The sequence below is a fragment of the Conger conger genome, chromosome 6, assembly GCF_963514075.1.
Source record: "Conger conger chromosome 6, fConCon1.1, whole genome shotgun sequence".
Classification (NCBI taxonomy): Eukaryota; Metazoa; Chordata; class Actinopteri; order Anguilliformes; family Congridae; genus Conger; species Conger conger.
The window spans coordinates 34,499,025-34,511,968 of record NC_083765.1 but is presented as its reverse complement, the minus strand read 5'-3'; the positions used below and the strand labels follow the sequence as shown (position 1 = coordinate 34,511,968).

Here is a 12,944-nt window from a genome sequence, read left to right as displayed (position 1 = left end):
CTCCTCACACACGCAGAGCCTTGGCTCGGGTTAAAAATAACTTGAAAAATTCCCTGTTTCCGCACTCCGTTTCACGGTGCATTAGGCTTGAGTCGTGAGCAGATCTTTCCAGCGCTTCTATCTGCTGGTGAGGGCTAAAAATAAGAAAGCTGGTGTCTGGGGTGAGCGGGGAGGTCTGCGGGAGAGGGGTGTCCGCTCGTGCCGGCGAGGGGGTGTGTAAACGGGGTGTTTGAGTAGAAAGGGCATCTGCTTTGGGTGGGGCTTTTCATGCATGGTCCTATCCTGTCTCCTCATACCTGAGGCTACTAGTTTCGGGCCAAATTGCTGAAAAGTAGCAGGTTCTGACCGATGTGTTTCTGAGGAGTTGTACATCTTCTCTACACCCCTGTAGATAACAGCAGGAATGCACACAAACACACACACCCACACGTGAGCACACCTTGATATAAACACATTTTCTCTCTCTCTCTCACACACACACGCACTTACACACACTCAGTCATAAACGCACTCACACGTACAGCACTCCGGCATTCTGGCACACACACACACACACACACACACACACACATCACATGCCATATCCTGCGATGGGTAATGCGATATTCCAGCAAGTTGTGGAAGTGACTGACATTCTGTACCTGGGGAGGGTGAGGAGGTAATGCCCCCCACCCCCCCAAAGCCCTCTGGCAAAATGAAGCAGAGGTTCAGTAGAGCCTGAACAATAATGTGTTCTTTTAAAAAAACACAAATGTGCCTGTGTAATGTGATTCCCCTCTTGTGAAACTGTACAGCTGATACATAGTAATATGAGCCTTGTGTACTGGTCTATAACCAGTTCATAGATATATAGTCATTCATAGAGTGACCTGCGTTTGACCTGTCCAAAGGCCCTGGTGCCCCGCCCCCTTTCCCGCAGCACTAACTGAAAGTGCATTTAATTCTGCTTGTCACCTGGCAACCATCAGACAGCATTTGTCTCTGCCTTCTTGTAAGATCAGACTGAATCTTTAGAGATGGATAGTTAAAGAGAGAGAGAGAGAGAGACATCAGAGATGGATATGGAGGGAGGAATTGGTATGGATGGAGATGATGGAGAAAATTGAGATGGATAGAGAGAAAAGGGCAGCTATGCTAAGCGAGGGAGGTGTGGAGCACTGTGGAAGTGAATAATGATTTGGCCATGATTACAGCATGACATTTCTGTCTCTATCCTCTGGTATGGGCAGCACGGGTAGATGGCCCCTCTGGGTGACACAGAGAACATCACTGTTTAACGTGTGTGTGTGTGTGTGTGTGTGTGTGTGTGTGTGTGTGTGTGTGTGAGCACCTGAGGGCCTGTGTGTGTGTCTGTCTGTCTGTGTCTATGTCTGTGTGTGTGTGTGTGTGTGTGTCTTTCTGTATGAATGTGTACGGGCAATATGCTTTTCTTTAATTTACCATCATGCTGACTGGAGAACTTCTATAGTGGACCTTCCAGATATTCTCTTTGAAGGGAGGTTTGTCCTTTACTTGGAGTGCTTGATCAAAAGGGAGGAAGAGGTAGAGAGGAGGAGGAAGGAGGAGGTGGAAGATTAAAGTGAATGTAAAGCTTCAGTGTTATTGCCCACGGCTCACCGGGGAGCCTCCCGCGTGGCTCAGGCACTAATGAAGTGTGAGAGCGTGACCGTGTCAGAAACACCTCCAGCTGCGCAGGGACACCTTTAACGCTCCAGAACATTCAGCTCTTTCAGAATACTATGCTCCAGAACATTCAGCTCTTTCAGAATACTGTGCTCCAGAACATTCAGCTCTTTCAGAATACTGTGCTCCAGAACATTCAGCTCTTTCAGAATACTGTGCTCCAGAACATTCAGCTCTTTCAGAATACTATGGTGCTCCAGAACATTTAGCTCTTTCTGAATACTATGGTGCTCCAGAACATTTCGCTCTTTCAGAATACTATGGTGCTCCAGAACATTTCGCTCTTTCAGAATACTATGGTGCTCCAGAACATTCAGCTCTTTCAGAATACTATGGTGCTCCAGAACATTCAGCTCTTTCAGAATACTATGGTGCTCCAGAACATTTCACTCTTTCTGAATACTATGGTGCTCCAGAACATTTAGCTCTTTCTGAATACTATGGTGCTCCAGAACATTTCGCTCTTCCACAATACTACTATTTATTTTATAAAGAGCGTGCCTTTATTCATATAGGGTAGTTCGACTGAGCATGTATGATTTTTTACACCAACACCCTGTTAGTTCCCCTCCAAATTAGTCTAACCTGCATGTCTTGGATTGTGGGAGGCATCCAGTGGAAACCCACACGGCCACAGGCAGAACATGCAAACTGCACACAGAAAGGCCCCGGGTGGAATTTGAACCCAGGCCCCTTTTGCTGTGAGGCGTGTGTTATTATTCTGCTATTATAGAGTACTTGCTTGTTCCAGAATGTTCCATCCCAATGTTCCATTTAACACAGTGTTCCAGAATACTCTAGCATTCCCATAATACTCTGTGGTTCCAGAATGTCTATCTACTGTTCCTGTGTACTTTGTTTTCTGAAATTGTCCAAGCCTTCAATTGCATCACCTGGATAAATGACATTGTATATGTATAAGTAGATTAAGTCACCCCTGAAAATGGGAATCTGGCAAGGAAATCCATACCAGAACTGATGAAATATAGACGGAGGGATTGTGTTTGTTTAGGCTATTCAATCTGTTGTGAGATGAAGGATCGGGAGACAGATTGATCCAATACCCCTCAAACACACACCCACACATTTACTCATATCAATTTTTCTCTCAAATATGTCAGTTTCAGTAAGCAGTCCAATCTGATATCTGAATGTCTGTAGCTTCTGGCTCTGACCTAGAAGCTAGTAAGATAGACCATGAGCTGCTGATGTAACCACAGTATGGCATACACTTTAAAACATACAGAGTATTTCTGCTGGATATATAGTCTCTGAGTTCCCTAGCCATGATAATACAGTTCTGACCACTAGGCCCAAAGGTTTTTGACTCCAACCAAAAATCCTTTTAGCAGGTCCCATAAACTGCATCCATCTTAAGAACTGGAGCTACAGACGAGGTTATCTAAACTAATGTGAATTGTTTATGTGTTGTTTATGTTTATGTCAAATTCAAATTCAGTTTTGAATCAATTTATTGACAGGACAAGAAGAATCTTATTTTGCCAAAGCACAGATACATTCAGGGCCGGTTTCACAGACACCAATTATTACCCGTGTTTTGTATGGGGAATCATTCAAAATGTAATTTAGTCTAGGACTAGGCTTAATCTGTGTCTGTGAACTGGCCCATAGAGTCTATGGAGAGTCTGCTCAGCCAACAGCATCAAAAACCACAAAACACAACCCACAGAATGCTACCTCCGAATGCTAATATCCGACACTTTTAACACAATGGAGGCCAATGTAAACAAGCTCACATTCTCCCCCTCTCTCTCTCCCTCTCTCTCTCCCCCTCTCTCTCCCTCTCTCCCCCTCTCTCTCTCTCTGTGCTGTGCAGATGTGGAGGAGCCCGTGGTCTTCGCCACCAACTCCCTGCAGAGGAAGAAGAAGGGCCTGCCGGGGCTGCGGGCGACGCAGCAGAAGGGCAAGCCGGCGCTGCTCATCGGCCTGCCGCAGGACTTCCGGCAGATCTCCTCCATCATCGACGTGGACATCCTGCCCGAGACGCACCGGCGGGTGCGCCTGCACAAGCACGGCTCCGACAAGCCGCTGGGCTTCTACATCCGCGACGGCGTGAGCGTGCGCGTCACCCCGCAGGGCGTGGAGAAGGTGCCGGGCGTCTTCATCTCGCGCCTGGTCCGCGGGGGCCTGGCGGAGAGCACGGGCCTGCTGGGCGTCAACGACGAGATCCTGGAGGTCAACGGCATCGAGGTGGAGGGCAAGTCCCTGGACCAGGTGACGGACATGATGGTGGCCAACAGCCACAACCTCATCGTCACGGTCAAGCCGGCCAACCAGCGCAACAACGTGGTGCGGGGCAGCAAGGCGTCGGGGAACAGCTCCGGCTCGGGCTTCTCCCACGACTCCACGCCCAGCCCGGCCTCGCAGTACGTCAGCCACTACAGCAACAGCACGGCGGAGGGGGAGAGCGACGAGGACGGCGACCTCATCATCGAGAGCGACAGCCTGCCGCCCTACCTGCCCGCCGCGCACTTCGCCAACGGGGACGCCTCGTCCTCGTCGTCGGGGGCAGCGGGGGGGCCGCGGGCGCTCCCCCAGAGCGCCTCCCTGCACAGCAGCTCGCTCTCCGACAGCAAGGGCTCGCTCAGCTCGCTGAACACCCCCACGCACAACGGCAGCCCCAGCCAGGAGAGCATGCGCGAGGACGGCAACATCATCACACTGTGAGGCCCCCCCAGCCCCGCCCCGCCGCGCCGCCAACGGTCCGCTCGGCCAACCCAACGACGACCGCAACAACAACACCGAACACAGCCCACAGCACGGGGACGCTACTTCCCTGGGAAATATCCACTAATTTTAACAAAATACAAACTTATTAATACCTCATTTCTACAAAACAGTAGGCACTAAACAAAGTAATGCCTTTTTTGGTCTGGAAGTGCCCGATGTTTGTTCCATGCATCTAAAAGGAATGGAATTGGTCCACGGCGGGGGTGGGGCGGGGTGTGGCTAATCCTATAGGCTGACAGCCTCGGCTATAAGGAGGTGCCTTTCGCAAATTTTTTTTTCCTCACTCTGCTAGCCTTATTAATGTTTTTTGTTTTATTACACTCACTAAAGCTCGTAAAAGTAGCGCATTTTCCAGTACGAGAAGGTTGGGGAATACACTGCGAGGTGTTTCGCAGGAGAAGACGTGCGGGAGGGCTGTTCTCTCCCTCTCAGACCAACTCCGAGCCAGAGAGGAAGCGTCTGGAATAAACAGTGAAAGATGTTAAATTCGATTGTGCCCCCCGGCTAAGGGTCGGAAGCACAGCGGTGACTTTATTACTCTCCCTTTCGACCCCTTACACACACACACACACACACACACACGGTCCTGATGGAGCTCTCTGAGCAGTAAATATAGCCTTTTCCCCTGCACGTTAAAGCAGCTTAAGATGTCAAGTGTGCTCTGGAAGATGGAAGAACTCAACGCATTCAGGACATTGTGCTTCGGCCAGCACCCTGCTGTTGTTGGCAACCTGAGGATATATTTTTAGCTTCTTTGCCATTATACTTTTTTTTTTTTTGTTAATCGATCTAAATATATATATATATATATGGCTCTGCAAATATGTTGTTATGGCAACCACTCTTTTGCACATATGAGCCCAGTCGCTTGACCGCACCTAGGACAACCAATCAGATGGCTTCCACACTTACCTGTATGTGCTTCATCACCGCCACCCTCCTCCGCCCAGAGGAATCGGAATACAACTCCACGGACGTGTCAAAGCCAAGTCAGGGTCAAACTATTGAGGACACTTGACCCCTGACCTTTGACCTGCAGGCACCCAGGACCACGTGAAGAAACCCCTTCAATACACAGACTCTGTCATCGGTACTTCCTGTCTTTCTTTGTGTACAACAAGTCATACACGCCGTCTGCTTTACAAGCTGAAGGATAGTTATGGCTATTTTTTTAAAATGATAATAATGTGAGAATGTAGCATGAAGGATTGGGCTGCAGATGTAGTATTTGGGATGACAGATTGTACGGTGGTCGTGTTCAGAGTGAACGCGGTGGACCTCAGCGTCACTTCTGTAGCTAGAATCCACGTACCTACCACCGCAGGTATTCTTATCTCACATGCTCTTGTGCTGCAAAAAAGTTACAGTTATTGCTTTCCGAAAACACAAAAGCACAGATTTCCCCTGGTATTTAAATGGTCATCCAACAATAACCACTGCAGCCATGGACTATTTGTGTAAGAAACTGCCCTGTCACCTCTGCCAATGTCCCAGTGACCGCCGATGGAGCCACTGGTTCCTCAAGTCGATATTCGTGTGATATGGATATTAGAGACAGCTGGTCGCCTGGGCCAGAGGTGTTTAGACGCAGTCCTGCATTCACTGTGTTAAAATAAAAAGTGTTGAGATAGGAAATGGGTGAGGGACAGGCTGGGTTCTGTAGTTCACCGTAGGGTAAATGAAGTTAGCTAACCACTCCGACCGCATGTGGCCCAAGCGCGAACTGCGCTATTCTACATGCACAGCGTAGAGTAGAGGTGTGGACCGCGACAACGGGGTGATTCCAAACTCCAGCTTTCCGCATTGTTTTATTTACTTCCATTGTTCTTTATGAGGAACCGTTGCCATGACAGCGGAGTGGAGCTGGAGGCTGGGGCAGGTGTGTGTGTGTGCGGGGGGGGGTCAGTTGAAATCTTTGACGCTCCCCTCATTTTATCACTGCACTCGCCACGGTTTCCTGCCCTCCAGGCTGCGTCCTCTGAAGGTGACCCAATCCCGGTCTTCCGCTCCCTCGGGAACGTCTCGGATGCCGCTAATGTAAAGTACAAAGGAGGAGCAGATGGCCGGCTGAGATTTTGGCTGAGCTAAAGTCCGTCAATCATCTGCCTCTGCCAAATCTGCCATTGCTCATTGGCCTTTATTGGGCCGGGCCGGGGTTTGATTGATGCCCCGCCCGGCACCGGCAACACGGTGGCTGGTTCAGCTCCGGCCCCTGGCCAGGTTCGGTGGGGGGAGACGGAGTGTTGGCGCACGGTCATGTGATCTCTAACAGAATGACGCTGGTAGTCTGTAATGGACTTGTACTGAAGGACCCACAGTGTTTATATATGTGTGTGTGTGTGTGTGTGTGTGTGAGTGTGTGCGCATGTATATGTGTGTATACTTCTGTGTGCGTCTACTTGTGTGTCTGTGTCCGTGTTCATCTGTGTGTGTGTGCGTGCGTGTGTGTGTGTGCCTGTACATGTCTCTGTGTGTGTTCATGCACGTGTGTGTGAACACTAGACAGCTTCTCTCTAGTCTTTTGCAGAAGCCGCATGCTCCCTTGCCCTCTGTGTAATAAGTGTAGAATCCGTTTCCTCTTCTGTTGTTAATATATCCAGCCAGCATCACACTGGCTGTGCTACTGGCTCTTGAAATCTGTGTTCTCCATCTCCAGTGCCAGCCCGGTGAAAATGACTTCATTATTGTTGTTATGGCAGGAGCGGTTTATTAGAGCAGTGGGTCGCCTCAGGCCACGACCAGCAGGGGTTTACCTGACCGTGACCCTGTGGATGATGCCGTAGAGACCGGTAGTACACAGCGCTACGCCTCCTTCTCATTGATTCAGCTGCAAGGTTGATCCCTGGGGTTAGGTGGCACAGGTCACCCACCCCTTATCAAAAAGGCTGATCATTGCACATATGAACATTTATCACCCTTTGTTTTTCTCAAAGATCAGGTCCAGTGGAAATGATGGGGTATATTTTGGATATAGGTTGATAGAGGCCCCATTGTAATGGCAAGAATGATTTCTCTTTGCATCTTTTGCATGGATTGTAGACTAAGTAAGATACCTGCAGAGGCTTATTTTGAGCTGGCATGTGTTTCACCGTTACATGTTGTACCAAGCAACAGGTGATGCCAAATGTGTCTTTAACAGCTTTAATCAGTCTCCATAAAAAATATAGACAACAAAAACACCCCATAAGGTTATGACTGGACCTAGTCGAGAGTTGGCTGAACTTATGGTGGTCTGTGTGCGTTTGCGTGTCTGTGCGTATGTGTACGTGCGTGTGCGTTTTTTTGTTCTGTCCTGTCTGTTTCCTGTCCTGTGGAAGCTGCTGTAATTGCATGCGAATGGGTCTTGTTGACATGGTTTCCATGGCAACCGCACCTGCACCATGGCGATGAATGTGCGTTTTTATCCCCCGGGCGAGGCGGAGGCGTGGGCGGACATGCAGAAGGATCGCTCTGAGCGCGCCCGGTACAGACACCAGGGGTCAAGCCCCGATCACCTTAATGTAGGCCTATCATAACCGTGCCACAGCCATATATAACACAAACGCTACCCCACCCCGCCTCTCTATTGCTATAGCCAGGACTCATCATTTTAGTTTTAATGGTCTGCATTAACGGTGTGGATGGCGCAGGTTCAGAATATCTTTGAGCGCTTTCTGCTTTCAGGTCATTCAGACACTTCCTGTGCAGTCACCAGCATAGAAAATTATTTAGATCATCCTCTGGAATTTAAGGATGATCTGTATTCGATTTATCTTTTCCCCTTTTTGGAATTCACTTTGTAATTTCTTTTTTAAGAGACAGTCTGGTGGTCTTCTTCTGAGGCCTGTACCAGTGATTCCCACATCAGCTTGTCGCGATGCCCCAAAATTTGTCCAGTTCATGGCTTCAAATAAATGACCCTCTTGCTGGCTTTACGACCTGAAGAGCACTTACGCTGGGTTGGATTTGGGTCTGGCGGTTGTAAGAAATGAAGGACCTTACCCTGCCCGCACTGCGCTTTGCCCCCCATCGTAGACGCAGGTCACTGCGGTGTCAGTGCTGGCTCCTGCTGCGGTGAAGACTGATTGTGTTTCGCTGTCGGCAATGTGGACGACGCGAGTATGGAGGCATGTCAGACCACCATCTCAATTTGAACCTTAATATCAGTTACACACACGTTAGCAACGACCTTCCCCCGCCTGCTCAGAAACACCAGGCCGCCCCCCACCGCTAAATTATTCCCATAAAGTTCAAAGGTCACTAATATGTTTCTTTCTTTCTGGTGACTCTGTTTACGGTTCAGGTCTTCAAGAACGCGAGGTTGGATGTTCTCCGCTTTATTTGTAGGGATCACAGTCGAAGGTTCTCAGAGATTTGTGGGTGGAAGGGAGATGGGGTGGGAGTTACCGCAGAGCAGAGCTGGGGGGGGGGGGAGTGAAAATGACCCAGAATTCACCCTGATCAGCCGGATAGCCTCTCCCTCCCAGTGTCCATGGCAACACTGCACACCCTCCAAAATGATGTACCGGACAATAATATAGGCCTATATTTTTTATTATTCACTCATTGTATATGTATAATAAAAAATTAAAAGAAAATAATACATTAAGGGACATTTTTAATAACTTGGGAGATTTTTGTATGACAGAACATTTTATATATGTATAAAAATATGGACAGTATTTTTCTTATTCTTGTACTTTTATTTGTATATGAGAATCCTGGAGATGACCCTCCTATCTCTATGACTACCGGGAGACAAACTGAAATCAGAGGAACTTTGTATTTATATTATTTAATGAATCAAAGGGTTTGGGGTGTACAATACTGTGAATGTGATATAAATGTATGCTGATTATGAAATATTATCTAAAGATAATAAAATATGTTTAAAAATTAAAATGAGTCTGTATTCACCGCTTGTTTTCTGCTCTTCAAAATGTCATTCAGCCTACACTTGTCCTTGTGCTGACTGTAGATACATTTCCACTGAAAATGTCAAAGATGTTATTTTTCAATCCAGACATCTTTGAATCCACATTGGAGCAAATCTGTACTTTTGCATGGCAGCTTGAAAGACAAATGGCAACTCCAAAATATAGAATCGCAAGACCTGGAGCCCTATGTTTTATTCCTATACCAGAATGTTGGATCATTTTGTGAAAAGGTGTGAACTGTTTGGAAAAATGCAACTGTTTCTGTAAGTCATCCTATTAATGAGTATCATTACTTACTACAATGCTAGGCAGTTTTTAATCTTAAGAAACACCAGCTTTTGGCCTGTCTCTGCCCCCAGGTCATAGGCACGTAGGCATTACTTATGAACTACTAAAATAGAGAATATGGAGCTACAGACAATATAGAAAATGGAACTGGAATGGAAAGATTAAAAAATATTTTTGCTAAACTAATTTTGCTAATCCTGATCTAGGCTCTCGGCTTGACGGCGGATGGAAAAAATGTGCAGTCTGAATAGGCCTACCCGTCAATCAAGAGGGGCAGAGCTGGGGCGTTGACTTGCTTATGCAGAAGCAGGTTTTTTTTTGCCGACTTCCCAGTCAAACAGGGTGGTGTTGTATCTGTGTTACAGCCTGTGAACAGCAGGGGGTGCTGTGAGCAGGGTGTGGAGCGAAGAGGGATGAAAGAGGATGAAAAGGAGTCAAAGAGCAGGAAGAGGAGTGAATGGTGATGAAGTCAGTTTAGTGATGCGAATCTGCTGTACAGGAAGTCTTCATCAGACGAATACTGCCATCCTCCCACCATTACGATGATATGATGCCGGAGAGAGCACATACCCATGGCTCCACTCTAAACGCCATTGTGGGAGCATTTGTAAGGCAAAGCATTTGGCAGTAAGGTACAGTAAGTGCCTTTAAGAACCATACAGATATCCAGTCTGAGAGGAATTGTGGAATTGCTATTTACTAGATATTTACTGTTCAGAAGAAGTACCTGTATCTTATCTTTTCCCCTTTTTGGAATTAACTTTGAATTTTTTTTTTTAAGAAACAGACTGGTGGGCTTCTTCTAAGATTGTACCAGAATAAGTACGTACCTTCATGAAGGGTACAGTGAAAGTCCTTGAATTGGGAATTGAATCTATTAGCTACAGGCCGGGCTGGGATGGGAAGGGAGCCCTGCTGTAAAATCCAGCTATGCCAGCTTGACCATTGAAAATTGAGCTGGTCAAGCTGATCATGAAGCTGGTCTAGCTGGGTATGAGCTGGTCATGAAGCTGGTCTAGCTGGGTATGAGCTGGTCATGAAGCTGGTCTAGCTGGGTATGAGCTGGTCAACCAGCTAGTGCTGGTAGCTTGTCTGAGTTGGTAGCATGGCTTTAGCTGTCTTTTTCTGCAGGGAGGGGCACTAGTTCAACTGGAGTTCCCCTGAAATCCCTGATGGGGGAGGGGGGGGGGGGTGAGATTGGATGACCAGACACACAGAGTCCCAGAGAAAGAGTGACATCAGTCGCTCCATCAGTCGCTCCATTCCCAGCTTCCACAGAGGCCGGCCAGGCAGGCGGTGTCTGGATTGGCACCCAACCTAATCTAGTCATACAGGACAGAGAGGAAGTACCCCCTGTCTGTCAGATCCTGTTATTCACAGGCAGGGAGTGTTACAGCACCAGAGCCAATACACGCCCTGTACCGTACATCCAGCAACACAAACATACACAAACCAACATAACCAATACAATATTTACACAGAGAACTGAGTGTAATAGGTGACATAGTGTGAGGCTGCTGGGTGGTGTAGTAGTTAGGACACTGGATTTACAGTAATGAGATTGAATGAAATTCCCCTGTGGGGAACTGCCATCGAGTTGTAGGGCCAGACACTTAACCCCAGACACAGCTGTGAATAATCCGGCTGCATGAAGGGTTCTTGTGCAAATATATAAAAGTGTTTATTAAATAATGAACCTGCATATGTTTGCAGAGCTAAAAGGACAAGGGTTTACCCAGTGTCATGAGCACTGGGTAAGTGACAGCAGAGTACAGAGTAAGAGGGGTATATCTGCATTTTTGGAAACCTCTCTCTGTCTACTCTCTCAGAAATACCAATGGATTTGGTAATGATTTTATATTGAAATTTGGGAACAAATTCACCAAATGTACCCTACCATAAAAGTACAATAATATTCTATTTGAATACCAAAAAATGCATTTTACAAGCAAAAAAGGTAAAAAGGAATTATGTAATGCCCCTCATCTGTGTCACCACTAACAGAGCCACAATGTGCTCTCCCACACACAAACACACACACACACAGATACAGACCCACATGGTCAAGCACACACACACACACACACACACACACATACACACAGGGTCACACACACACGCGGTCACACACACACACACACACTGTGGTCACACACAGAGACACACACACACACATACACACAGGGTCACACACAGAGACACACACACACGCGGTCACACACACACACACACACACACACACACACACACACACAGAGACACACCACGCGGTCACACACACACACACAGACACACACACACACACGGTCACACACAGAGACACACACACACACACACACACACACACACACACATACACATACGCGCGCGCGCGCGCCTGGTCACACACGCAGGGCTCAGTACTCCCGGTACCAGGCGAAGGCAGGAGGAGGCCCTGACGCAATGCTTGGTGAGGACGGTGTGGGGGCAGCAGACCCCCCCCCCCCCCCCCCCTCGCTCCAGCCTCCACAGACTAATATTGTGATAATGGAGAGAATGGCTGACTTGTCTGACTCACTCTGACGCTTTCTCTCTCTCTCCCTGTGAAAGCCAGCTCGGACTCAACGGCTCAGCGGCAACAAAGGCCGTTCTGTCCCCTGGCCCACGGCATTCCAAAGGCTGCATTGTACCCGGTGAGTGGCCCTGGGACAGAGACGCCCCCAACCCCCCACCTGCCCCCGCCACGCCCGCCCGCATCCAGCGCCGCCGGCCCAGGTTGACCCGCCAGGTTATTAACCAAAACAGCAGAACCAGCGGCAGCGCCTCTCTCGCCGATGGATCATTTCCTGTGACCTGTTATTACTGTAATCGTCAACTGTTATCCTTCATAAGCCCAGCCCCACTGTATCCTGGGAAAAGGCCTGTATGCCGAGCAGGGAGGAGCATGTGATTAGAAGGTGGTCTGAGAGCTGACCTGACCAGGGAGGAACAGAGGCTGGAGCACAGTACCACTTTCCTCAGACCTGGGTCAAATACGTCATTGTTTTGGAATCAAATACTTTTCTACTTTTCTCTGAGTTTGTCTGGTGTATTGGAACCTATGAAATACTCCTAAAAAGTGCAATGCCCGGTTCTCTTGATTGGCTCAATTGCCCCAGGCAGGATCATTCAAGCACAGAAAATTATTTGAATCTAAAACAATTATATACAGTTGTGTTCAAAATAATAGCAGTGCGTTTAAAAATGTGCTTAAAAAGTGCAATGCCCGGTTCTCTTGATTGGCTCAATTGCCCCAGGCAGGATCATTCAAGCACAGAAAATTATTTG

At 47.9% G+C, this 12,944-nt stretch overlaps 1 protein-coding gene across 2 annotated transcripts in view; it reads left to right on the top strand.

Annotated features, from left to right (window-relative positions):
• pard6a (par-6 family cell polarity regulator alpha) overlaps positions 1 to 6,308 on the top strand; it is a 39,663-nt gene extending 33,355 nt beyond the window's left edge. For both annotated transcript variants that reach the window (XM_061246666.1, XM_061246665.1), the window contains one exon: positions 3,521 to 6,308. In XM_061246666.1, coding sequence (XP_061102650.1) covers positions 3,521 to 4,371 — 851 coding nt within the window. In that variant the 3' untranslated portion in view covers positions 4,372 to 6,308. The remainder of the gene's footprint in view (positions 1 to 3,520) is intronic.
• The last annotated feature ends 6,636 nt before the right edge of the window (positions 6,309 to 12,944 follow it).